At 55.2% G+C, this 27,756-nt stretch overlaps 1 protein-coding gene across 3 annotated transcripts in view; it reads left to right on the top strand.

Annotated features, from left to right (window-relative positions):
• AGPAT3 (1-acylglycerol-3-phosphate O-acyltransferase 3) overlaps positions 1-27,756 on the top strand; it is a 107,062-nt gene that overhangs the window by 53,590 nt on the left and 25,716 nt on the right. For all 3 annotated transcript variants that reach the window (XM_049710401.1, XM_004264606.4, XM_033418422.2), the window contains exons 3-7: positions 15,411-15,637; positions 23,803-23,972; positions 24,562-24,723; positions 25,623-25,776; positions 26,273-26,375. In XM_049710401.1, the coding sequence (XP_049566358.1) occupies positions 15,460-15,637; positions 23,803-23,972; positions 24,562-24,723; positions 25,623-25,776; positions 26,273-26,375 (767 nt within the window). In that variant the 5' untranslated portion in view covers positions 15,411-15,459. The remainder of the gene's footprint in view (positions 1-15,410; positions 15,638-23,802; positions 23,973-24,561; positions 24,724-25,622; positions 25,777-26,272; positions 26,376-27,756) is intronic.

Raw genomic sequence — 27,756 nt, forward strand, 5'->3', positions numbered from 1 at the left:
CTGTCCACTCCTCACGCTGAGCGATGAGGAATTTAGTCAACTTACGTGCCTCCCACCTTCTCTCCAATGCTGCCACTAAGTTTTGTTACTTATACTATTGTTTTTAGTTATTTTACTGTTTCCTTAAAACTGTAATGTACTCAAATTTCCACTTTTTTTTTTTTTTGCGGTACGCGGGCCTCTCGCTGTTGTGGCCTCTCCCGTTGCGGAGCACAGTCTCCGGACGCGCAGGCTCAGCGGCCATGGCTCACGGGCCCAGCCGCTCCGCGGCATGTGGGATCTTCCTGGACCGGGGCACGAACCCATGTCCCCTGCATCGGCAGGCGGACTCTCAACCACTGCGCCACCAGGGAAGCCCATGTTTTTTATTTTTGAGAAAAGAAACATATTCCTTCTTCAATACCAAAAACTTCCAGCTCCCTAGTTATATTCTTTGTTGAACAAATTCTATTTTCTTCTTGAAAGATTTCCTGTTTTAATTTGGGCCAGTTTCCTTCCAGGCCATCTATAAAGTTGTTATCCTGCCATTTCCTTTCATTGCAGAACTGCCTATTTCTTCTTCTTAAATTCCATGTCTTCCTCTTCCTTAGATTCCTTCTTGTTTTGCTGGGCTACATCCTCAAATAATCTTTTCACAAAGGATGAGTGGAAGTCAAATTTTCTGAAACCTCGCCTATCATGAGGTTGCCATAATTTTTGTCTTCTTCTTTGTGTGGGTCAGCGTCCTGATAGAAAACAGATGTGTGAAGGGAGGATTAGCAAAGGGGCTGTTTACAAAGGTGTAGGCAGAGATTAAGAAAGCAGGAAGAAGGTAAAAAAGAACTTGCGTTAACCAGTTCTTGCAGATAGTGGGACTTATTTCAGCACACTTTTGGTGGGGAAGGAGAGTCCAGGGGAAAGTAGGAGGAGAATCATGGAAGTAAATTTTCTGTTCTTGGTCCCAGGGTCCAAATTCTGTGAAATTTGTAAAGTGACCACATTTTGGCTTGTTCACGCATCAGGTCCTCAAGGAAAAGCCTGCTGTGTTCACTGCTATTGGCCTAAATAAAGGTTTCAACCTGAAAGCACTTAGGAAGCGGATGCTGCTGGTAGTGAGATAACCATTGCAATACATTTAATATGACAGTAAAGCATTTGTAGTACGAACGTATTATTATTTCTTGGTTCAGTCAATAGACCCGTCACTGCTATGTATGTTACAATTTAGAAAAATCCATAGAATGGGAGTGAGTGCGCTGCGCAGGAGAGAAGAAAGAGCCTCTCGGAGAGGGCGCTCGTTCCCGGTGCTTCTTCCAAAGGGAACTGGACAGAGCACGTGGCCGTTCATGCAGGGGCAGGGGGCGGGGCGGGGCGCGCTCCAGCCGTGTCGGGACCTTCCGTCAGCAGCGCCAAAGGTAGAGGACTTGGAGTTTCTATGCTGACTGGAAGGGATTAAAACTTCTTAAGCAATTTAACATTTTAAATGTTGCAAGATCATTGCCACCATAATGGGCTATCATTTAGTAGATGAAATTAATCCTAGTGAATCTTTGCCATTTCATGAATTTAATTTTCTTTTCTTCCGCTCAGTGCATTATTCTATCTTGATACTTGGTCTTTCTGTGAAGTAGAGCATCGCATCCTGCACTTAGGTGGTGGTCCGTGCCATTATCTCTAGGATGCAAAAACATGACTGCCCACAGCAGGTTCTTCGCAAGTATTTATTGATAAAGGAGAAAAGCCCAGCGCTAGAAAGAGCTAGAAAGGTCGTCACCTGTCTTCTTACTCAGGCTTCAGTATTAACTGTCACAGCTGGAACATCTGTAAAGGTCACCAGATTCCCTGGTAACTCTCTCCATGGCTATATTAACATTAAACTCAGAAAATGTTTTATCTTTTGTGCCTTTTAAATATTAACAAGTTTTGTTATAACTCATATCTTTGGAAGTAGATGTGTTACCTTACATAATGGGGCTATCAGCGGGAGATGCGTGGCTGGTACGTTCACCTGCAGGATTCGTCCTCAGTTCCTGTGCTGTTTCTGTGGAGTCCTGGGTGCTGGGTGAGATCGGGGCAGACGGCAGCCAGCCTGCTTGCTGCAGGGTTGCCCCGACTCTTAGGGAAGGACACTGTGGGACTAGGTCTGCCCTAGAGGCAGCCGTCCTCCCTCAGCTGCGGACCTGTCCTCCCCGAGCAGGGTCATCTGAAAGTGATCACAGCAAGAGGTTGGTTCCCCCCAAAGAGCAAGAAGCAAAGCCTGTTCCTCAGACACAGCCGTGCTCTTTCTAGGGTGCCCTGCAGGCCTCCGATGGCGTCGCGTCCAGTGGCCCCGTCCAGTGGTCTCAGGTCTCCTCCCCCACCCCACCCCCGGATGCGCCCACGTGCCCGCGACCCAGCCGTCCTCAGATGCTGCTGTCCGTCTTGCCTGCTACGGAAAGGCATCCTTAGGGTAAACTTGAGAACAAAGGGCTTTGGTGTAAACTTTTGGGGATTGGGGGAAAAGCAGAAGAAAGACAAAGCCTGAGAAAGGGATGAATTCATGTTCAAGGAAGTGAAGTGCGGAAGAATTTAGGATTTTCCTGTCTGTTTATAGATCACCTCTGACCTTCACAAAAGGCTGTGAGGGAGCCAGTGGGGCTGCCTGTGAAATCCCATCAGACTCCACTAGCGTTTCCCATTTGTACTGGAAAAACTGGTTTCGGGGTGAGAAGCTCCGCTGTGGGGATGCAGCAAGGAGGGGGCGGCCATGGGTTCCTGGCACCTGCCCCCCAGGCACAGGAGGGGTCTCCCCAGCGGCCAGCGCCCCCTGCCCCGCCCGGGACTTGTAACCTGAGCGTCCAGGTGGGGCGAAGTGGGGATGGAGCCGCTCTGGGGGCAGGAGTGGGCTGCTGCCCTGTGGCCTTGAAGGCTGCTTGTCCAGCCCCACCACAGAGGTTTTCCACTTTCCAGTTCGGCTACTGGTAGGAAAGGGAGGAGGAACTCAGGGCTTGTCTCCCAGGGTCCCAGGGTCCCGGGGTCCCGGGGCGACGCCTCTGCTCTGCGTCAGGCCGTGTGCAGCAAGTGGGTGCACGGCGTTCGTGACAGTCTTCGTTTCACTTTCTACCTAACATCTGGTTAATGTTCTCGGAAACCATCCTCTACTTCACAACGTGCATGTCTGAGATGCTCTGAGTTTGTGCTCTGGCCAGAAGCTCAAATGACAGGCAGGCTGCTGAGTGACAGGCGACCCTCGTTCTCCGACTTGGGGTGAGTCTGACCTCTTCCGAACGCCTCTGGGTCGGGGCTGCTCTGGGACCCGCGAAGCGGGCTCTTCCTCCCCTCTGGACAGAGGCCGAGGTGGACATTTGAAACCTGTCGTGTTTACTCCATTTTGAATCCTACGTTTCTTTTTTTTTTTTTTTTAATTTTATTTTGTTTATTTTTTATACAGCAGGTTCTTATTAGTTATCTGTTTTATACATATTAGTGTATATATGTCAATCCCAATGTCCCAATCCTACCTTTCTAAAACTCTTATCTTTTTAAGTGTGTGAAACATGATGCCTCTTTAATGGCAAATGTGACAACATTTTTTATCTTTGCAAGTGGCCTTGTTCATCCTTTGAGATTTGTGTTCTGCTTACTTAAAAAGCACTGTCAATTACCTATAGACTCTAGAGTTTGTGTAGAAGCTTTTCCCAGACTCTCTCAGGCATGCTGGTTGGGAGTCATGGAGAAAAGGCCTGCGGGAGGGGAGACTCCCTCCGCACTGGCAGCTCTGGGACCCCTCACGCCCTCCCCAGCTGCGTGGCCTCCTGTGACCAGCTCCTCCTGGGTCTGTCCCCGGGAACCCCGGGGCTCAGTCCCGCCCCCTTCAGGCGCCCACCTCACCCCACATTTTTTGTTAATTGCTTGTCCTGTGACCTCACATCTCTGATGGGGTCAAGAAAAGTCATGAACTTGCAGTTTGTCTGGCTTTATCTTGTTGCAGGCTGGGAGTGACAAGCCCTCTGCATTCCTAAGGGAACCCCAGGACTCGATGTAACTTTTTTTTTTTTTTTTTTGTGCTGTACGCGGCCCTCTCACTGTTATGGCCTCTCCCGTTGCGGAGCACAGGCTCCGGACGCGCAGGCTCAGCGGCCATGGCTCACGGTCCCAGCCGCTCTGCGGCATGTGGGATCCTCCCAGACCGGGGCACGAACCCGTGTCCCCTGCGTCGGCAGGCGGACTCTCAACCACTGCGCCACCAGGGAAGCCCTCGATGTAACTTTTTAAATTGTGAAATATATTGTACATGTAGAAAAGTGCATTAACAACCAATTTACTGAATAATTATAAAGCAAACTCCCATCTGTTTCTCTACGAGTAAAACGTCTTTATTATAAAGGGCAGATCATTGTCACAAAGTTACATCCAAGGCAGGTTAGCTGTGCCTGTTTCCTGTGTGCACGTGCACACGTGTGAGTGCGCGTGTGCACATGTGTGCGTGTGTGCGTACAGGCCAGGCAGCCACCTTGGTGTGAGGGGCGCCCGCTGTGTCCTCAGGCCTAGAGGCTTGTCACAGGCCTACTGTGCAGTCGTAAGGCCTGGGAGCTCTTCGCGTCCCTCCCACCCTGCACCGCAAACCTCACCACTGCTCGGGCCAGTAAAGCCATCAGAACAGCCTCAGGAAGACGGAGGATTCTGGAGCTCTGGGAGGTGGGGCAGGTGGGGCCCGGAGGTCCCTCTCATGCCTTCTCACCGTGGCCCGTGGCCGTCTGTCCCTGGGCTTCTGCCCCAGCCCCCCTCCTCGCCCAGCCGCCCCTCTCTTCTTGCCTGGGGCACCGCTTCCACAGTGGAAAGCCCCCTGGGGACATGACAGCCCTTCCCCACCCTTGTCCTCAGTCTGTAGTTCCCAGGCCCTTCTCCTAGCCTGGCGGGGAGCTTCGACCTCCTTTGGAGGGGGCCTGGGGGCCTGGGGACCCTTTGATCCATCAGGCTCCTCCAGTAGCCCGCGGTCAGGACAGTGCTGGTGCGCGTGGCCCCTGCCCTTCAGCCTGGGCAGCCAGTTATCTGTCCGGCCTTCGCTAGCTGCAGCAATGCCCCAGGTGTCTCCGATGGGACCCGGAAATATGGGCGGTTTCCTTTGTCCTGAGTCAGGAGCCCTCCCCCGCCAGCCTGCACAGCCCCTCTGCAGCCAACGGCACTGGCCCGTCCGGAGTTTGACAGGGTTTTCAGAGTCTTAGATGAGACTGTCAGGTAACGTGCTACATTGGCTCTCCTGTAACGTTGGTCTTTCAGGAAACTTGTCGTTGAGGCAGCTCGTGATGACACGTGAAAGGCACGAGCTTCAGGAGTCACGCTGCTGGTGTCGCACGTGAACGCGGTAAACACGCGGCATCCCTTTAGCCAGCTTTGCCGAGCATCGTGTATGTGCGAGACCTGCGTGCGTGACAGTGCCAGCAACGGGGAGGGTGCGCGGGCGGGGGTCTGGGCCGCAGGTGACAGAAGTGGTGGTTGAAATACCCGAGACTCGTGTCCCCTCTGCCTCTTGCTGTGGCAGCCGCTGGCTGCTCGCCGAGGCCGCCGCCCGCAGCGTGGGTCCTTTCTCCCCTTGCTTGTCCCTTCGTGCTCCTGACGTTGCTACCATGGATGCCGCTTACTCACTCAAGGAGGGCCAGGAGCAGAGGGGCAGCACAGGGGGCGGGGCCTGTCTCTGGTCCAGGAAAGCAGCCCCTGAAGGCCCCACTGCCTGGAACTGGGCCATCCCTGGGGCAGCCGCTCCAACTGGGGACAGGGTTACCTTTATGGCTTAGATCTGGGGCTGGGGGTCCCCTCCCAGGGCCCAAGGGTGAGCACTGCCGCCATGGCCGAGCTCTCTCACGAGGGGCGGTTGTCACGGAGGCCTGGAGGGGCCGTTTGGTACATCCTTTCATGATACCTTCCTTACCCCTTGGTTGAGAGATACGGAATGCCAAAAGAGTTTCATGAACCCAGTGATGGTTTTAAGTTAATTGTATCCTATTTTTTTTTAAGATTTTTTTTTGATGTGGACCATTTTTAACATCTTTATTGAATTTGTTACAATATTGCTTCTGTTTTATGTTTTGTTTCGTTTTGCTGTTTTTTGGCCGCGCGGCATGTGGGATCTTAGCTCGACCAAACCCGCACCCGCTGCGTTGGAAGGTGCAGTCTTAACCGCTGGGCTGCCAGGGAAGTCCCAGCTGTATCCTATTTATTGTGCATACGGTAGAAATGCAAGTCTGCCTAAAGGCAAGTGCGACGGAAAGCCAGGCATGTGGGACGTGTCCTGTGCCGTCTGCTCAGCCTGCAGCAACACTCAGGCCACACGGCTTCCAAGTCTCCCACCAGCGGCTGCAGGCTTACTGCTCTAGGTGCCCAGGGACTCCAGGAGGCCAGGTCCACACTCTTAATAGCAGAGGCTTCGTTGTACGTGATCGTATCTTGCAGGCTGTTCCCTGGTTCTTTTTCATGGTTGTCTTGGTTTTCTTTCCTGTTTGTTTCTCCATGTGGACTGCAGAATCAGCATTTCTAGCTCCAGGGCTGAGGGATGGGGGACCTGTTGGTATTTTAATTAGGGTTCAGTTATATTTATAAATGAACTTAGAATGAATGGCTTGTGTGTTATTTATGTATTGCTATCTGAAAAACCACCTCAAAAGGTTGTGATTGAAAACAACCACTGTTTTCTTAGCTCACAGCTGTGGGTCAGCACTTTGGGCTGGGCTCAGCAGGGCGGCTTTCTGCTCATCTCACCTGGGGTCATTTGCAAGGCTGCGGTCAGCCGGCAGCCTGCCTGGGGCCGTGGGTCCATTTCTGCTCCATGTGGGCCCACCTTCCAGCTGGCTGGCCTGAGTTTCCTCCTCTGGCGCCTGGAGGGTGCGCTGGAAGCTGCAAGGGCTCTGAAGGCCCAGGCTCGGGAGTCAGTCGTGTGATGCAAGGCCCGCCCCAGTCTATTTAGTGCTGAGCCCTGTCGCCAGCCTGCGATCCGGGGCCAGGAAGCCGACGCCACATCTCGATGGGGAGAACAGTGCTGCTTTACCAGGGCGTGACCGCAGGGGGCAGTGTCGCCCCTGCCGCACAGTGTTTTCCCATTTGTTTAGTTCTGCTTTTGTCTCTTTCTGGATATTCCAAGGTTTACCCATATAAACCTGTTTATTTCTTCTGAAGTTCGTGATTAGGTCTTTTGTCTTTTTTATTGCAAATGTACACAGGGTCTTCTCCACTGTGTCTTCTGTTTTTGTGTGTTCACGTGGAGGTGTGCCCACTGGGCCACACTCTCTGGTGGCCTGGACATACCGCAGGGCTCTGTGTCCTCATCGTTCTGCTCACCAAGGGCTTGGATTGTGAGTTTGCACCCCTCTTGCTTTAGAGGAAATCCCTAGTCCTGGACTTCCAATTTTACCCCTTTCTACCTGCTAGAGAGGAACAATGGAGCAACGCAGGAAGCCACGCATTGAAGATGGCAGGGCTCCTGGCAGCCTGGGCCCCAGATGACCACGGTGGGCAGAGCTGCCAGGCTGCATCTTCAGTGCATGGCTTCCTAGGTTGCGCCATTGTCCCAAATAACCATCTGGGGCCAGCGACCTGGATCTGTTAAGTCAGAAAGAAATAAACTTCTCTATTGTCTTAGTGCCTCCTGATTACTTCAGGTAGAACTAGTTGTTGAACATTATTAGAATGTTGACGTCTGACGTTGTATTAATTTCGTCCCTTTCAACATCACTGTCAGCCTTTACTGTTTGTAGTGGCACTTTGGTTACGGTGGACCCTTTTGGGTCTATACGGTACAAGCCCACCAGCTGCAAGCAGGGATGATTTCACTCCTCCTTTTCAATTTTTAGGCTCATGAGGTTGGACCAGCAACACATGATTATTAGCAAAGAAATGTCATATTTTTCAGCCTTATTGAAAGACAAGGTGGTCCCTGTAAGTGAATTTACCCAAGAACTGAAGCCAGCCCCTTTAAACCTCAAAAACAGGATTGTGTTGGTCTAATCTGAAATTTTTGTGAGACTCATGAAAATCCTTCTCTGCCCCTCGGCCACCATCAGTACTCCGGTGACTGGCGCAGCCCCCCTTGCGCAGGGGCACGGTCAGGGTGGACGACAGTTGCTGCATTACGTTCTCATTCGTGATGCCATCGTGGGGCCGCTGGGTCTGCGAGCTGCCCCGGCCCCGGATGCCCTCCAGGTGGCGCTGTCTCCAGTCGCGGGCTTGCCTCTGCCCTTGTGCTGCCGCCAGCGGGACGCCTGCCTCCAGCGCCTGCCGCCCCCTCTTTTCTCATCTGGCGCTTCGGCTTGGCCGTGGGCCAGGAGACCACCCAGTCCCACATGTCCCAGCTGCGTTGACAGCAAGAGTGAGGAGGAGCCCATCTAGGAGCTAAGGAGTCCCTGTGGGTGACGTGTCTGCATCCCTGATACCCAGACTGACTGCCCAGAAAGCGGTGGGGGTTTATTCCCATTCTTGGCTATGTTCTGAACAGTAGACGTTGCCACCTAAATTATCTTAAGATACTTTAAAAATATTACAGATGACGTTATCTCTCTACTGTCCCTTGTTTCCAATAGTCAGTCTTGTTCATAGACTTTTTCTCTGGTGTTTCCTGACTCGGAAACAACAGAAGTATTCACACGGAAAACAAAAACCTCGGGCTTGCCCCCAGTTTGCCCCCCGTGCAGCCAGCCAGCGTGGCCTTTCTGTTCTGCTGCCTCATAGCAGACCACGTCTGCTCTGCTTACTGCACACATAGGCACTCAAATATGGGACAGATGGATGGGTGGGCGGATGGATGGATAGGTGGATGGATGGGTAGATGGGTGGATGGATGGGTGGGTGGATGGATGGGTGGGTGGGTGGATGGATGGGTGGATGGATGGGTAGATGGGTGGATGGATGGGTGGGTGGATGGATGGGTGGGTGGGTGGATGGATGGGTGGATGGATGGGTAGATGGGTGGATGGTTGGGTGGGTGGGTGGGTGGGTGGATGGATGGGATGGGTGGACGGGTGGGTGGAAGGATGGATGGGTGGATGGATGGGTGGGTGGATGGATGGATGGGATGGGTGGACGGGTGGGTGGATAGATAGGTGGATGGATGGGTAGGTGGGTGGGTGGATGGATGGGTGGATGGGTGGATGGAACAAAGGAAGGAAGAAGGGAAGGTAACAGCCTTGGTTCTCCTTCATTATGGACTTTGAATTTAGATCACATATAACTAAACTGTTCTTTTAATCCTATAATCCAGACTTCCTATTTAGAACATCAAAAATGAGGCACTTTTGGCATGTTTAATGTCTTCTCCCTTCACCAGCCACTGTGCTCAAGGTCAGACCTGCTCAGGAGAGACTGCCCCGACAGGGCAGGGTGAGGCTGCCAGGCTCTGACCTCAGCTCCGAGAGGTAGTTGGCCCAGAGTGGTTATCAGCGGCGATGCCTTCTCCCTGGATCTCAGGAGCAGGGCAGCAGGGCAGCTGAAGTGGCGTCCCCCAGAGCTGGCCAGCTTCTGCCCAGTGGAGAGCCACAGCACTGGATGTTTCAGGCTGGGGTGCAGTTTCAGGCTGGGGGTGCAGTTTCCGATTGGGCGCTGCTCCCCCAGCTGTAAGATTAGACCGCGTTGGCAGAGGCTGGAGGGACTGACGTGGGCCCTGTGTGCAAATGGGAGAGCGGTCTTCCACGTGCAGAGAGAGCCATTCACCTTCCCTGCATGGAGCAAGGAAGCACTCTGATGGGCCCTCGACTACAACTTCTGTTTCTGTGGAAAGGCTTTGTTGGAAAGATGGGGGTTTGGGCAAAGATGGGGGTGTGCCTGGTAAGGAGATCTGAAGACCACACCATCTGCCGGGCTAGTTCTGAGGAAGAGGGACAGAGGGACCAGTGCCGGTCCTGTGGGCATTTGGGGCGGGCCCTGAGGCAGGTGCAGGGGACGTGAGCAGGGTGAGGCTGGGCCAGGGTCCGCGGCAGACCCTGGGCCTCCTGGGCAGCAGGACGTGGGAAGGGGCCTGTGCACGCCCAGAATTACGGGATCTGGGAACAAGGCCTGCATACTTCTAAGAGCTGTGTTCCTCTGCTCCGGGGCCCTGACACACACCGCAGGCTGCGGGCTTAAACAACAGACATCGATTCTCCCTGTCCTGGAGGCTGGAAGGCCGAGGCCAGGGTGTCGGAGGCTGTGAAGGAACAAGCTGCGTGTAGAGACCGCCTCCACCCATGCCCTCACACGGCCACCCCTGTGCACGCCTGTGTCCTAATCGCTTCTTATAAGGCTGCCGGTCCAATTGGATTAGGGCGCACCCTAGTGCCCCCGTTTAACTTGATTTCCTTTGTTGAGACCATATTTCCAAACACAGCCACACGCTGGGGTGCTGGCAGTAGGACCCCAACATATCCTTGTGAGGGGACACAATTCACTCGTAACAAGAGGTGCCAAGGTCGGGGCTGGCAGTGGCGGCGGCAGAGCCCAGCAGCGGGCCAGGCCCTTGGCGGGATAGTAGGGAGGTGGTCCAGGCGCTCCTGGCTCCCAGGTCTCCCCTTCACCACCCTGAGCCCCGAGCAACGCGGCCACGGGAACTGGCTCAGAACTAGCAGCAACAGCCCTGGAGGGACAGGGTCAGGTCCACGAGGGTCCTGCTGCTGGGGCAGGGGGAGGGGGCAGTGCTGGAGCTGGGAGGAGGGTCTGGTCTGGCTCCCGGCCCTTCCTGCCCCTCCGGAGCTCTGGCAGCTCCCGAGAGGCCCCGTCACTGTCTCTCAGAGGACGCGTGTCGTGTTGCAGCTCCGGGAGCCTCACTCACCTGCCCTGGAACTGTGGGCAGCGCGGCTCTGCCGACTGCCCGGCCCCTCCCCCTCCCCTGGCCGGCCTCTGTTCTGTGCCCCTTGTCCCCAGGTGGCAGCGCCACCCTCTGTCTCCCCTTTGGTGAGGGTGAGTGCACCTCGTCCCCTGCCCCGAGAAGGTGGGGTCCCGGCAGCTTGTACGGGGCCACAGTACCCTTAGGACTGGGCTGTGCAGGTGCCAGGCTTCTGGAATGACCTAAACTCTTACCTGAGGACGGGACTTGGGCTCAGGTTTCCTGGCCAGCAACAGCATCTGAGTATTAATGAAAAGGGGCCAATGTCTTTTACTTTAAAATAAAACATTATGGAACAATGGCGGTTACCTTGGGGGTGTCGGGGGATGGATGGATACCAATTATGCCTCATAATTTCTACCTTAGATGCGTTCTTCTATTCTAGGCCGTATCACGTGTCTTCTAGAAGCTTACAGCAACGTCAGTGGAAGAGCTGCGTGTTGCTGCAGTTTTGAAGCATCTCATTTGTGTCGTGAGGTTAAGTGCATCACACAGGCAGGGGTAATGGGGCCCTACAGCACCCATTACAGGGCGGTGGTTACGGGTCAGAACAAGCTCTGCCCACTTGGCGCTCAGGATGTGAGAGTTAGGCGGGAGGGGGCCTTGACGGAAACCGGGGTCAGAGGCGGTTGGGGGTGGATATCAACTCAAACGTCTCCCATCAGATTGGGGGGTGAGCCCAGCAGGCTGAACTTTTGCCTTCAGACCCCTAGGGGCACTGCCTTCACCAAGCTGTGGCAGGAAGGGGACAAGGGGCAGTGCCCCTGGTGGGTGCAGCCAGGAGCCCCCAGCGTCATCCTGAGCGTGGATTAGTCGCAAGGAAGCACAGCCAGACTGCGGGGTATCTACGGGGCAGCTGTCCCGGGCTCTTCCAGCGGGAGCGGGAGCGGGAGTGTGGTATAGGTCAGAGGGGAACAGGGGCGTGCGATCAGACGCCGCACTGGCCCTCGACCGGGGCCTGGACGAAAAGAAGTGACACAGGCCATTTTGGGGAACATAGAAGGGATATTTGGTGATACGCTCACGTCAGTGTTAAATTTCTCAGATGTGATCATGGCGTTGTGGTCAACCGAATGCCCAGATTCTAAGGTGACACAGGCTGAACTGCTTAGGAGTGGATTTTCATCAAATATTCCAGAAGAAGTTTTGAAACTTAAATTTAGCCTATGCACAAGAAATGTAAAAATTAAATGTAAATATTCATACATATTTTTGTTACATAATGTTAGGTTAAGATGATTGGTGAAAGACTCTCAATCATAATAAATTGTATTACAGTGAGATCCTGTAGAGGACGTACAATGGAAATACAAATTTTTTTTTTTTTTTTTTGCGGTACGCGGGCCTCTCACTGCTGTGGCCTCTCCCGTCGTGGAGCACAGGCTCCGGATGCACAGGCTCAGCGGCCACGGCTCATGGGCCCAGCCGCTCCGCGGCATGTGGGATCTTCCCGGACCGGGGCACAGACCCGTGTCCCCTGCATCGGCAGGCGTACTCCCAACCACTGCACCACCAGGGAAGCCCGCAAATTGTGAACTTTAACCTTCTCCCAGGCTGGCAGCACGCGGTCGGACGCTCCCTCTGATGCTGGGCAGTGGCGGCTGCAGCCCCGCCAGCCCCGCCATCGCGAGGGTGAACAACCAGTGCACTGACGACCATGCTGGGCCCAGAGAGCCACTGTTTTCCGCTTTCAGTACAGTATTCCATCAGTTACAGGAGACACTCACTTTACTATAAAATAGGCTTTGTGTCAGGTGATTTCGCCCAACTGCAGGATAATGTGAGTTTACACCGAGCACGTTTAAGGGGGGCAAGGCTCAGCTTTGATGTTTGGGAAGTTAGGTGTATTAAATATATTTCAACGTAACAAGATATTTTCAATTTACGATGGGTTCATTTGGATGTAATCCCGCTGTAAGTTAAGGAAGATCTGTATGTTTAAAAGTTCACAGTATGACAGAATTTATGCCCCTTGCATATTTAAACTTGGGTTTCAAAATGTAGAAATCAACTTAGAATTCTCTGATGATATATATATATTTATTATTATTTTTTTTAATGTTTTCAGGGGCTGCACACGAGCCAGTGCTCCTGGGGGCTGCCGAGTTGATGCTTTCCTGCTTACCAGTCTGCAGGCCTTGGGGGAGAGCTGGGGAGGGTGTGGGCTGATTGGGGAGCAGGGTGGATTCTGCAGGGGTGGGGGGGCTGGTCAGCCCTCCCCCACCGTCATTGAAGGTCCTCCAAGTTAGCACGTGTGACTGACGTGTTATCAAGACTGTCAGGCCCAGCTGGGTCAGAGGTGGTAGGCCGAGAGGCAGCGATGTCCAAGCAGATGGTGGGCACTGGGTGCTCTCGTGGCGGGGACACGTGGGAGGGGCCTGGACTACAGCTGCTGACGTGCCTTAGGACGGGGTCTGGCCCACAGGGAGCAAGGACACCAGACCCACATCTGGGCATTGGGGACAGGCTGACAACCAGGGAGGATGGCCGACTGCAGCCAGGAGCCCCGGCCAGGCTCACCTCCAAGCGGGGCTGAGGGGCCGTTCCGGATGGGGGTGCGGCTCTCTGGGGCCTCTGGGGACGGACTTCCTCGACCAGAGATTCAGGAGATGGACCGGGGACTGGGACTTGTTAAACAGATTCCCGAGGGAAGGCCTGTGTCCGCACAGAGGCTCGCTGGGGAAAGTGCGGGGCCAGAGGCTGCACACCTGCTGCCGTCGGCAGGTGAACAGGTGAGCGGACAGACTGGAGACCGCCCTGCCATCTGAGGCCGGACTGCAGATCCCATGCGGGCCTCTTTATGTGAACCTCTAGCAAAGGAAGATTGATCCCGTGTCAGGAAGCCCAGAGGGGCTGCCAGGGGCTGGGGTGGGTAGAGCTGCTTGGTCGTGATGGGGCAGCGGTCCGACAGGTGCCCTCACACTGCACATGTGTGAGCGACACCTCTGTGAAGCTGATTCTCCAGCAGGTCTGGCACGGACCTGGGGAACCTGCTTTTAACAGCATCACAGCTGATGGGCCGATCTTCGAGCTGGCTTTTGGGGACCCTGGTTATGGTGGCCCACACGGTTATCGTGCCTGACCCAGGATGGCGGGGTGGGGAGCAGCCTGGTCTCCTGGGGCCGGGGGTGCAGGGAGCCTGCCGGGTGGCAGGTGCGGGTCCAGATGCCGGGCGGCAGCGTCAGGTCCGGTCAGAGCCGTTATCTCTGGTCCCAGAAGGCAGCTGGCCCCAGGCCTGGCCTGGCTGATGTGTGAGTCTGTGCGTTACAGAGGGGTCCCCGCCCACGGGGGCACAGACGCGGGGCTCCCTGCTGGGATTGGAGTCCGGCCCTCCTGCTTTGCGCTGCGTGGCCCTGAACAAGTCAAAAAGCCTCTGCACTTCCTTTGCTCGCCCGTCACATGGGGGCAGTGGCGGCATCCCCCGGGGCAGTGACGGCGTCCCCCGGGTTCGTGCGAGTTTAGGAGGCGGTGGCAGGAAGTGTGTGCAGCGCCGCACGTGCGTCCTCTCGGGGCCTCTCGGGGTCAGAGCTTTGGACACGAAGGCGGGGGGCTGGGGCCTCTCGGGGGCTGCAGGCATCAGAAGGCCTGCCCGGGCCTGGGGGGCCGGCTCCCCTGGGGACTCCCACACCTGGCGCCAGGCCTCGGCTCCTTCCCTGTCCTCCCGGGCATCCTCCCCACGTGGCTGCTGGCTTATCCGCCACCCCCGCCCCTCACGCAGCCACTCGGGGGCCAAGGGCGGACGGAGGGCATCCTCTGGAGTCACGTGGCCTCATGCCTGGCACAGCAGCCAGGCCCTTGTGCCCCGGTGTGCCCAGCGTGGCCACCCTGGAGGCCTCTGGAGCCCACTCCACTCGCATCCCAGGGAGCGTGGGGCCCGTCTCTGGAGGACCCAGCCGCGGTCGAGGCAAGCAGCCACCAGGCTGCGGCGCGGCCGGCTCTGAGAGTGCCAGGGCTCCGTCCCAGCCGTCTGCTTGTTTCTGTCCACGCGAGATTCCAGGGCAGCTCGCGGAACAAGTACAGCCATGGAATGCGAGCCTCTGGCTTCATCTTTGAAACCAAGAAACCAGTGTTGAAGGGAAGCGGGAGAAGCTGGCTGAGTCCCGAGGGGTCACCGCTTCTGCATTAGAGACCAAAACAAAAGCCTTTCAGCTAAAAAAGGGTACAGCAGCTTGGGAGTTAAAAGACAGTAGTTAAAACGTTTTTATAGAGATTGAGTGTGCAGTTTTGATCTTTTAAGTAAGATGCTAAAAAAAGAAAAGAAAAATTACCCATCATGCCTTTACCTAGAGATACTCACTATTAATATTTGCGTGCATTTCTTCTAGTCTTTTCTTTCTTCCTTTCTTTTATGCATGTGTGTATACGTTGTGTGGTGTGTATGTAATGTGTGTGTGTGTATGTTGCGGGTGATGCCTGCGTGCACGGTGTGTCAGCTCCCCCGTCCGCCCCGTACGTACGTCGCTCTCGGGAGGGAAGGGCATGAGGACCCCGTGGGGGGTGGCTGCAGATCTGGGCTCTGGCGTGAGCGCCGTGGAGCCCTCCTCTGCCCGCAGCCCCTCACCCCTGGGGTCCCTGGCGCCCCGCTTTACCGCCGGCCCTGTCTTTGCAGGACGGCTGTTCTCAGTGAAGGGCCCTGCACTCGCTACTGAGCTGTGGCCATGGGCCTGCTTGCCTTCCTGAAGACCCAGTTCGTCGTGCACCTCCTCATCGGCTTCGTCTTCGTGGTGAGCGGGCTGATCATCAACTCCATCCAGCTCTGCACGCTCGTCCTCTGGCCCGTGAACAAGCAGCTGTACCGCCGGCTCAACTGCCGCCTTGCATACTCGCTCTGGAGCCGTGAGTACCACCCGCGTGTGCACGGCGGGGATCGGGGGGCCGCGGACAGGCAGGACGGCACCCTTTCTGCTGGACGGTCCCGGACAAACCAGTGCAGGGCCCCTGGGGTGAACGCCTGTGGTGGTGAGACGAGACACCGTGGGCTGGCTCCCGCTCCCCGGCAGGAACCGGGGGCTGCTCCTGGCCAGTAGCTGTAGCGGGGGCGGGGTTTGGCCCGAGCTCTTCACTGGGCTGAACCACGTGACGGCCCGATCCCTGAGCCTCTGGACCCACAGAGGTGGCAGTTCCACGCGGTCTCACGCGGTCCTCTGGAGAGTTGGAAACGAGCAATGATAAAGTCAATTCACCATGACCAAGCCCTAACAGCTGCCGCCGATACGTGGCCAGCCTTGGGTCACCAGACCCCCAGTCACCCCCTCACCAGAGTACAGTGAAGCTGCCCTCGGGGCGGCCCGCCATCACGTGTAAATGTTGCGGTACCTCTCTGCAAGAGGCAAGGACTCCCCCCCCGTCTCTTAATTAAATGTATGTGTTTAGGCGTGTACAGGTGTTACCGATACGCCCTTGTGATGCGTGTGCATTTGTACAAACAGAATCAGTCTTCACCCATCAGATGGACAGAGACTTAGAAGCTGCTGACGGGGGGCGTGGGGGGCCGCTCGCCCTGCAGGTTGGGGTCACGGGGCACATCTTTGGACGGCAGTTTGCCGGTAGCGATGGACAACTTACACGGTTCTATTTTTTGACCTAAATATTCCACCAAATAAGAATGTAACCTAGAAAGATACCTGCAACAGTACATACGTGTGCAGATATTCTCATGTTACCACTTTTATAGTAACAGAAGACTAATATAAAACGGAGCAGCCTAAATGCCCATTAGTGGAAGCTAACTGTGGTGTGTCCGCTGGATGGAATCCCACACGGCCACTAAGAACAACAGGGAGAATCTCTCTGTCCTGCTAGAGAGCCAAGTTCAAGATACATTTTTAAGTGAAAACGGAAGCGATAAAGCAAAGCACAGAGGGTGCTCTGCATTTATTTACTTCTAAGACACATGTGTGATGTGTCTGCAGTTGTGTGTGGCCACCCCTGCTTAGAGAAAGCTGAAGGGTGAACAGAAAACGTAACCACCCCGGGAGTGAAGGAAGGCGGGGACTCGTGTTTATTTCATACTGTGTGCTGTTTACACCTCTTAGCATAAGAACACGTTTCTTTTACAATGAAGAGAAAATAATACACACGTTACTTCCTATGGGAAGAGGTGAGTCTGTGTGCCTGTCCCTATGACCCCTCCCAGTGCAGGAGCAGGAAGACGGCAGCTAAGCGGCCATAGGAGTGTCCACGCCCAGGTGTGTGCACCCCCGCCACCGCCCCCCCCCCCCCCGCAAGGTGCGGCAGCCCCGCCTGTGCTTCCAGCCGTAAATAGTCTAAACTGCAATAAATAAATAGCATAAACTGAGATAGTTTCCGTTCCCAGGCGGTTTTTTTCCTAAATAAAAGGCCACCTTTGTGTGTGTGTGAGAAGGAGAATTAGAAATCCTATCATAGAGGACATACAGTGGGAGATGAGTACATACCTAAAGGGCAAATGCCAACTAGATGAAAATCATAGACTCCACCTCCGGCAGTATTCTGAAGTTAAAACGCTACAAAACAGCCAAACTCTGGCGAATAAAAATTGTAATTATAACATTTTTTAAAAGTAAAAGCTTAGTGAATGAATGTTACAGCTTAGATTAGATACAGATTAGATACAGCTAGTGAGAGAGTGAGTGAACTGGACATTACTATGAAGAAATCATCCTGATCGCAGTAGAAAGACAAGATGAAAAATATAAAACAGGCGTTAAAAGATGTAAGGGGAGAGTGACAGTCTATGAAACAGGTCTTGGACTCCTGCACCCAAGGAAAGAATAAGCGGAAGCTCCACTGGAGGAAATGATGGCTGAGAATTTTCCCGAACGGATGAAAAACAAGATTCTGTAGCTCTAGGAAGCAAATGTATACGAAGCAGGATATATAAACAGAAGTTCACACTTAGACCCATCACAGAGAAACCACAAACCACCAGAGACAAAAAGAAGATCTTAAAAACGCCCAGAAAAGAAAGCTAGACCACCTACACAGATTGACAGACTCCCAGCTGACTCGGCAGAACGTATGTCATCAGAGCCAGAGGCAGTGGGCTGTCTCCAGCCTCGGCCTGGAGCTCTACATCCAGCAAAGTGCCCTTTCAGGACTGAGAATGAGATCAAACAGCCTGAGGGGAACAAAAAGTGAGTATATCGTCACCTGAAATTTTTTTAAAGAATATTCTTTAGTAAGAACAAAAACCATCAGAGAAAGTAGGGTCTGAGTTACCAGAAAGACTGGTGGACTGAGAAATTGGTAAGTAGGTAAATCTAAACAGTTATGTAAAATAATAACGATGCCCCAACCCGCGTGGCTGAGAGCAGACAGGACCAGCGGCAGGCAGTCTGTCAGTCAGGAGTGGGGACAAAAGTTCGGACTCCATCATTCTTGTATTTGTCAGGAAGACAGCAGAGATCTTTCCTTAAGACTTTGTTAACTAAGTATAGGGTAGAATACAGAAATCAAACATAACTTCTAAACTATTTGAAAAAGATGGATTAAAAAAGCAAAGACAAATTCATTTTTTAAGGCAAGAAAGTATAAAAAAGCATAAAAATAAGAAAACTTGATGTAGAAGTTAAGATTTATGTAAAATCCTCCAATATTTGGAAGGAACACAGGTGCCCACTGAACCCACATGCTGTGAGAGTTTCCCCCAGGACCTGGTGAATTGGGGGGGCTTCTCCACTTGTCCATTTCTTAAATACACGAGCAGGAGTCCTTCCCGGATTTGAGCTGGTGAAACCTTTCCCCGATTCCGTGGGCATGTGGGGTGAGTGAGAGTCACACAAATGTGTAGACCAGCGGTCCCCAACCTTTTTGGCATCAGAGACCGGTTTCATGGACGACAGTTTTTCTGCGGACGGAGGGCGGTAATGCAAGCGATGGGGTTCGCTAGCGGGCCAGCCGCTCACCTCCTGCTGTGTGGCCTGGTTCCTAACAGGCCGGGGACCAGTACCGGTTTGCGGCCCGGGGGTTGGGAACCCCTGGTGTAGACGACCCTGAACCACTGCTTTATTTTCAACTCTGCGAGCATCCCTGTGTTCCTTCTGTGATGCCAGGTGTCTTTTGCTGTCCCCCCGAGCCCAGGGTGACTCGTCGTCCTCAGGCCCGAGGAGTCTTCGTGCTGTGTTAGGGGCACAGTTGTGGAACCAGACAGCCTGGCTGGGGCCCTGGCTCCCTGCTGACCTCGGCCAAGGCTCTAACCCTTCTCGTCTGTGAAACAGAGACGGCGCCTCTCAGCTGGACCATCAAGATTAGATTAGCGCATAGAATGTGCGTACAACACTGTTAAATAAACGATTACTCTTAGTAGGCAAGTTTGAATTTTTCAAAAACTCATTCGTTGGAATGTGCAGAGCATGGCTTGCTCATGTGTGTTAGGGCAAGCGTATGTTTGAATGAAGGAAATCACAAAAAAAGTCCTCATTCAAAATATTCTCCAAATTGACCGTGAGCACCTTCACGGCGTCAGCCCTGGCCGCGTGCGTAGCGATCTACGATCTACGATCTACGAGAGACCGATGTGACTGGAAATGCGCTGAGCAGCCCACCGGGCCATGCTGGCAGCTGGTGGAACAGAGCTGCCTCGACACGCCGCTTTCCTGCAGGCAACCCTCTGCTGGGCTCACTCTCCGGGCAGGGCGGGGGGCGGGTAGAATGCCTGCAGGGGCTGCCGGTGTTGTCTTCAGTTCAGTCCTGCTCACCAGCCCCACCTGGGCCAGACCTCTCGCTCTGGACCAGAAATGACCAGGTCCCAAGTGCTGCCAGGGGAGGGTGTGCGGCCAGGGGAAGGCACCCCGCCCGCACCCCATGAGCACTTTCTCCCCTGCATCCTAGCTGCTGGCCAGAGCTCCCGCCCACAGAAGCCTGCCGTGTAGCGAGGAGGCCGTGTACCCGTGCAGGCCGCCCAGGGATGAGCGCACAGTCCCATGCAGTGGTCCTCGTGTGCCTGGACGGTGCCACGGGGTCGCAGCTCCGGCGTCCTTTCCACCTGTGAGTGGCCAGCGGACGTGGTCCGTCCCCCGCAGGTGGCAGCTCTGAGCCGGCGCCGTGGTGTCCAGCAGCGTGATTTGCAGGTCATCCTGGGAGGCGGTCGTGGAAACAAGGAGCCTTTAGATGCGGCGTCAGTGCCCACGTGAGTGAGGCACGTGTTGTCAGGCCTAAGCGAAGAAATGACTTTGAAAGGTGGCTTTTTTAGAAAATTCCGTGTCTGGGGCGGTTTTAGACTCGCACCCCTACTCGCTTCGTCCAGGGCTTCCTCCATCACACACAGGGACGGCCGGGAGAGCCGGGTTCACTGGGGTCCTGAGCACCCCCTGCGGGCTCTGCATCCTCCCCAGAGGACGGCTGAGGTCCCTGCTCCTTGGACGAGGGGCCTGCAGGTCGGAGCAGCTCATCCAGGCCGCCACCCTCCCTGCCGGGTGATTTTTACGTCAGTGGGTTGAGGCTGTATCGATTCCTCTCAGACTTGTGGTGAGAAAGCATCGCAGGATTTCCCCATCAAAGAGACGGCCACACCTCAGCGTCCACTGCAGCATCGTTCACAATAGCCAAGATGTGGAAACAACGTCAGTGTCCATCAACGGACGAACAGATGGGCAAAATGTGGTCTATACGTACAAGAGAATATTATTCAGCCTTTAGAAAGGAAATCCTGCCGTATGTGACAACATGGGTGAACTTGGAGGACAAGATGTGGAGGAGCCAGTCACAGAAGGACAGACTGCACTTGTCCTTCTTATATGAGGGGCCTAACGTAATTGAGCTCAAGGAAGCAGAGGAGAGAATGGGGGCTGCCGGGGCTGGGGGAGGGGAAGGGGCGAGTGCTGTCAGAGGGGTGTGCAGCGTCAGTTACACACAGTGAGTAAGTTCTAGAGGCCCGCAGTTACCAGTACTGTACTGTCCACTCGGAATCTGTGAGGAGGGTAGGCCTCAAGTTAAATGTCCTCACTACAGGCTTCCCTGGTGGCGCAGTGGTTAGGAATCCGCCTGCCAACGCAGGGGACACGGGTTCGAGCCCTGGTCTGGGAAGATCCCACATGCCTCGGAGCAACTAAACCCGTGCGTCACAACTACTGGGCCTGCACTCTAGAGCCCGCGAGCCACAACTACTGAGACTGTGAGCCACAACTACTGAAGCCCGTGCGCCTAGAGCCCGTGCTCCGCAACAAGAGAAGCCACAGCTTGCCTCAACTAGAGAAAGCCCACGCGCAGCAACGAAGACCCAATGCAGCCAAAAATAAATAAATAAAATAAATGTCCTGACTACAATAATGAATAAACCCTTCCTTGTTCCCAAGCAAATTGCTTCAGAAGCAGTGGCCTCAGCCACAGGCTCTTACGTGACCAGCTGACACATGGAGGTCTGCCCAGGCCTCCGTCATCGAGAAAGGGACAGGAGCAGGCCATCGCCAAGCTGCACGCGGGTCTGTCTCAGCCCTGGTCCCCGCCGCCTGGGTGGCGTGTTCACCAAGCCCCCAGCAGCTGCCTGTGCTTCCAGATGGACGGGTCAGCCTAACCTTGGGCCTCTTTATTTCTTTTTTCTTTTTCTTTTAATGTTTGTTTATCAGGCTGTGCTGGGTCTCAGTTGCGGCATGTGGGATCTAGTTCCCTGACCAGGGATCGAAGCCGGGCCCCCTGCGTGGGGAGTGCGGAGCCTTAACTGCTGGAGCACCCAGAAAGTCCCTGTTTCCGTCTGCTTTGTAATTCTTAAACAGCTATCGGGGTGAAATTCACCCATTTAAAGCATGCAGTCCGGCGGTTTTAGTGTATTCATAGAGTCATGGGCCCATCAGCACAGTCTAATCGTAGAACATTTTCACCCCATAAAGAAGCGGTCACCCCCCCCCCATTCTGCCCCCTCCCCAGCCCCTGGCAGTCACTATTCTGCCTCCTGTCTCGGTGGCTTTGCCTCTTCTGCACATTTCATGCAAATGGAACCATGCGGTGTGTGGTCGTGTCTGACTCCTTTCACTCGGAGCTCAGTGTTTCCAAGGTTCGTCCACACCGTAGCGCGTGTGAGGCCCGCGTTCCCGCGTCCCTGAGAGACGTCACCCTGTATGGATATGCGCTGCCTGTTCACGCATCAGTTGATGCACATTTGGGTCGTTTCCCCTTTGTGGCTTTGTGAATAACGCTGCCATGAAGTTTTTGCACAGACATCTGTCCTCACTTCTCCTGGGCATCTACCTAGTGGTGCAGTTGCTGGGTCCTCTGGTTACTCGGTCTGGAACATAGTTTTCCAGCGCGGCTGCACCTTTTGCGTCCCCACCAGCAGCGTCAGGGGTCCTAGGCACCCTTTCCTCACCAGCACCTGCTATTTACTGTCTGTCCGTTAGATGACAGCGTCCTGGTGCGCGTGACGTGGTTGCCTCGCCGTGGCTTTGGCCTGCACTCTCCCGACTACTGGTGGTGCCGAGCATCTACTCGTGGGCTTGCCGGCCGTCTGTAACTCCTCTTTGGAGACCGTCTGTCCAGGGCCTCTTGTCTTTCCATTCCTCGGGTCTTTTTTCATGCCTTGAGTGCTGGCTGGAAGTCGCCAGGCTAACAGGTTCATCCCGGGGGGCAGTTTGCCTCTGTTGACCTGGCCTGCGTCCCCTCAGAGCCCTCTCTGGTCCCTTGATGAAGCTTATGGTGAGCATGTCCTGGAGCTGACCTCTTTATGACCCCTCCTCTGACTGCCCCGAGGGTAGGAGGGACCGCGGTTTGTGGTTCGAGAGTGTTCAGGTATTACCTGAGAGTCGGCCTTCCGTCCAGTCCCCGCCTTGTGTAGAAAAGGAAGTTCAGACGTCAGCACGTGGGGTGGAGCTGTGTGTCCCCCCACTTCCACCTGGGCTGGTGGGGACACTAAGTGGAAGGAGAAACCAGGCCCCGTGCCGAGTCCCATCCAGTCCCCCACAGCCCTGTGAGGAAGCCACTATTCTCTCCTGCCAACAGGGAAACCGAGGCCCAGGCAGTCAGGCTCAGAGCCCACTGTCTAAGCGCTGGGCTGTCCTGCCCCATCAGCCTTCCCTGGCCTCCCTCCCTGAGGGCCAGTCTCCGGAAAACCGATGGCTTGGTGTCCAGCAAACAAAGGACAGGCTGTCTGGTGGGCGTCCTGAGCCTGGGAGCCATACTTCCTGGTCTGAGGCCACCCTCCTCGGGCGCCTGGCCGTGGTGGGTGTGATGCTGGCTGGCTGTGCGCCTGCAGCCTCCCCTTCCTGCTCTGCTGGGGACTGGACGTGTGCTATCCCGTCAGTGCACAGCACCTGTGAGAACTGCAGTCGGACATGACGAGAAAGGTATCCACCTAAACTCTTGTAACGAGTAACGTGGGTAAGAGTTACAGTGCTTAACGTACATAAACTGAGGACCCCTTTGTAGCCCAACGAGGACCCTAGTTTATTTGTCTATTTCTGTGTTTTTAAGCTTCCTCTGAAACTTTCCACAGAGCCCCGGGCTCAGTGTGTTGGGCTGAGATTGGAACTCCACCACTTTTTATCTGTGCTTTGGGAATGATAATAGCACTAACTCAAGTCGCCTGAGAAGTAGATGACATAACGTATGTAATTTACATAGCAGAGCACGTGGTATCCTGTTGGTATTCAATGACTTGTAGTTGTTGATAATAATAGTAATATAATGCTGATGGTGTATTCTCTTAATAAGCAAATGCTTTGCTCACCGTGCCATCCTATGGGACATTTGATTTTTAAGAAAAGCGAAGATCTGATTTTTAAGAAAAAATGTTTTAAATTAAGTCCTTCAGATATGTTGGTCAGAAAAACTTCCACCTAAAACGGGTTCCCTCCTCCATCTCTTCTGCGTTCATTTGACTTCTCCCCTGACTTTTGCTTAGAGAGGCGTAATTAGAATTTCAGAAAACTTAATTTTAAACATAAACATAAACCATCAAAACTCATTTCTAGCCGAAAATGCCAGTCGGGCTGATACCGTACAAGCCCTGCCCACGTCAGGGAGCGGGGGGGGGCCCGGCCCGGAGTGCGGTGGTCTGCACCTCGCCGACGTCCCTCCCTGTGTGTCCTCAGAGCTGGTCATGCTTCTGGAGTGGTGGTCATGCACGGAGTGCACCCTGTTCACCGACCAGGCCACGGTGGGCCACTTCGGGAAGGAGCATGTGGTCATCATCCTGAACCACAACTTCGAAATCGACTTCCTCTGTGGGTGGACCATGTGTGAGCGCTTTGGCGTGCTGGGGGTGAGCGATGTGGGGTTCCCGGGAGGGAGTGGGCTGTGAGACGCGGGGGTCGCAGGAGGGTGGGGTAAGTGACGTGGGGTCCCAGGGAGGTGCTGGCATGGCTCCCTGGGGTCTGGCCTTCCCTCTGGTTTAGCCCCTGGTCCCTGCAAGCTAGGAGTCCCAGCATGGCTGACCGCAGGGCACCTGGGACCACAGGCTGCCCCAGCTGCCCCAGGGCTTGCTCACGAGACCAGGTGTTACTGCGTTTCCTCTCAACTCCTTCCTCCCCCGGTTGGCTCAGCTGCCTCAGATGAGACAGGATGAGGGGTCCCCTGCGGTGGAAGCGCAGTGCGTGGCGGCCCTGGCATCTTCCTTGGGGAGCCCCGGGCCTGGCGGCCAGGGCAACCTCTAGGTCCCTGGCTCCCGTGCTGCCCACCTGCCCGCGGTTTCCCCATCTGGTGGCGCCTGCACTCTGGGTCCATGCTTACCTAGAGCGTCACACTCAGAGGCAGGGTCTCTCGAGGACAGCCAGTCCTGGGGGCGGCCTGCGGGGGCGTGCCCTCGGGGACCTTGTGGTCCTGATGCGCCAGCTGTTCTGCCCTCCCCCCAGAGTTCCAAAGTCCTGGCTAAAAGGGAGCTGCTGTACGTGCCCCTCATCGGCTGGACGTGGTACTTCCTGGAGATCGTGTTCTGCAAACGGAAATGGGAGGAGGACCGGGATGCCGTCATCAAAGGGCTGAGGCGCCTGGCTGACTACCCCGAATACGTGTGGGTGAGTGAGGGGTGAAGCCACACGGACCGTGTTGTCTTGAGTCTCAGGCGCAGCCTGAGGTCTTAGTGGTGAGCCAGCAAGAGCCTCTGAGCACCAAGGAAGCTGTCTGAGGAGCGCGGGGCCCCGCCCCTCTGAGCCCGCAGGCTTGGGAACCCCTCTTGGACCACCTGCTTCCACCTGCCCCAGGTGGGACCCGCCACGCCAGGGGCACCGCCGCCCCTCACACCCGGCCCCACTCAGAGCAGAGCCTGCGCGGCTGAGCCGGGGCTCCCTGGAGACGTTAGCGGGCCGTCTGCCCAGCGCCCGGGCTGTTCCGCCGAGTCGGGGCTCAGGACAAGCCCTCGTGGGCTGTAGTTCTGTGGGTCGACGTGGACTTCAGTTGCTAGAAGGTTTGCGCTGCACTTAAATCAGCCACCCTTCAAGGGCAGGGCAGGGCCCTGGGGGGCGGGGCTCTGGTGGTCCTTTCTGAGCCCCCGGATGGAGTTTGATGGACAGCCATCTGAAATGATTGGTATCGTTCGGTTTGCATATCAGTTCCGGTCTCTGACGGCAGTTCCTTATTTGGTGTCTGTAACTCACCAAGGCAAAGGGATAGGAGACTTTGTTTTCCACTCGCCATCGGAAGGCTGCTGCCTAGGGATACCTTGTCTCACTCTCTCCGGGAAGTGTCTTTTCATTCCCTGAGAACAGGTGCAGGGCTGTTGCTGTCTGTGAAGGAGTCGTGTGCACCTTGTGATTGCGGCATCTCTGGTCATGCCCCGCTCTGGTCGCTGGGGGGCGACATTTCCACAAGACTTTGCCGCCAGGCGGGGGCACGTACACGGGCGATAAGGAGCCTGTAGGGCTCCAGTCCCGGTCGCCAGCACCGCACTGACCTCCGTCCCCTGTCTGTGTCTTAGTTTCTCCTGTACTGTGAGGGCACGCGCTTCACGGAGAAGAAGCATCGGGTCAGCATGGAGGTGGCCGCCTCCAAGGGGCTGCCCGTCCTCAAGTACCACCTGCTGCCTCGGACCAAGGGCTTCACCACCGCGGTCCAGTGCCTCCGTGGGACAGGTAAGAGCCACCCGCTGGGACTGTCTCCAGCCCGGGCTCCAAGCGAAGCAAGACGTGAAGTCAGTGATTTGCCAAAAACCAGATCAGTGAGTTCCGTGTGAAATACAGGATGCCAGTGGCGTTAAAGGGAGAACTGAGTACTCAGATTTACATGTTGTAAGATTCTCGTATCAGTTTTTGAGGTGATAAAGTACTAGTTAGTGGAAAACAACTAAAATGATAATTAAAAAGGTATATAACTGAAAACCTTATCAAGGAAAAAATATATATCCAGTTAATCCAAAAGGAAGGCAAGATGAAAGGGACAAAGGACAGGATGGATAGGAAACGGTCGCTTTAAACACGAACGTGCCCGTAAGTACGGTAGATATGACTCAACTAGATGCCCCAATAAGAGAGGAGAAGTGGCAAATGGAGCAATCCAGGTCAGGAGCCGCAGTGGCCCTGCTGCAGGATGTCAGCTGGCACCTGTCACCCTCTGCCCCTCTCCCTGCAGTCGCAGCTGTCTACGACGTCACACTGAACTTCCGAGGAAACAAGAACCCGTCTTTGCTGGGGATCCTCTACGGGAAGAAGTACGAGGCGGACATGTGTGTGAGGTGAGCAGACAGGTGCCCACAGGGGCGGGGCCGGCAGGTGGGTGGGACTGGGGCCAGCTCCTCCCACCTCCTGGCTGCCTCCCGGCGGCCTCCTTGTAGAGGTGGCCGGCATTCCACCCTCCAGGGCGGGCACACGGTGGGGACAGTACAGAGCAAAGGAGCGGGTGCGACTTACACGAGGAATGTTCCAGAAGCTCCGAGCGAGGCGTGACCCCTCCCAGTGGAGGGAGCAGAGGCCTTTTGGAGGAGGCTTCTGAGCTAAAACTTGGACAGCAAGTAGGACTTTAATAGGAGAAGGACAAGCTGTCCCCGTCTGAATGGGACGCACACGTGTCCCCCTTTTCATGGTGTACAGCCACGCAGACCACCTGGGAGAGAAGGTGGGGTCAGGGCCACATGCTGGGCTTCCGGCTCCCGGCTGCCTGGTCTGAGCTGGGAGGTTCCACCCAGCCAGCCTCCACCCCATTGGCTCAGAGGCAGCCCCGCCCGCACTGATCTGGTGAACGCAGGGCAGCTCTGGATGGCCCCCGTGGGACACCCGAGGATGCCCCAGAAGAGAAACTCAGCCCGAGGAGGGGCCCCACATGGCCCTTAAAATGCCCCCAGGTTATCGGAAGCTATTCCCGTTGGTCTGTGCAGTGAGCATTTATTGCGTGTATGCACAGTAAGGGGGTAGAGGGATCAGAGAGAACGGAGCTTCTGAAAGGATTCACTGCTGCGGAGGCAGAAACCTGCTCGGCGGGCGGGGCTCCAGGCGCCACTCTGGGAGCAGAGGAAGGGAAATGGCAAAGTGACCGTCTTTCTCTCCAGTTTGTTGGGCCATAATGGGAGAGGCCACCTGCACCCTGTCCTCCCTCCTCCGGGGAAGCCCTTGTGGCTGACTCCGCCCCCTCCCCGCCCCCCCCACGGTGCTGACCTTTCACCCCGATAGAAACCCGCATCTCTCTGAGCTGATCAGTGCAGGGTCTCCCTCCCCAGGAACATTACGGCCTGACGCTGCACGGCTTATGGAGTGACTTTTGCTGGCACTGGTGGCTTTGGCCCAGAGGGGCAGGGTTCTCAAGGTCAGAGGGGAACAGAATCCCTTTAGGGTTCCATCCCGAGTGACTCGTGGTCTTTGTGAAATGTCCAGACGTCCAGGGCCACCGGCAGAGCCTGAGGCTCCACTGGGAGAGCGGGCTCCATGTCTGTAACACAAGGTCAAGGTCAGGGACTAGGGCTGTGGCCGGAGGTCGCTGTGTCTCTCCGCCACGCCACGCTCTGATGCTCGATGGTTTTCTGCCTGGTGAAGAGAAGATGATCCACCCAGAAGTCTTTTTACCTTAAAGCACAGCCCGGGGGCTGCTCTGTTCGTTAAGTGGCGCTCTGACCTGATTCCAGC

The sequence above is a fragment of the Orcinus orca genome, chromosome 5 (genome assembly GCF_937001465.1).
Source record: "Orcinus orca chromosome 5, mOrcOrc1.1, whole genome shotgun sequence".
In the NCBI taxonomy this organism is placed as follows: domain Eukaryota; kingdom Metazoa; phylum Chordata; class Mammalia; order Artiodactyla; family Delphinidae; genus Orcinus; species Orcinus orca.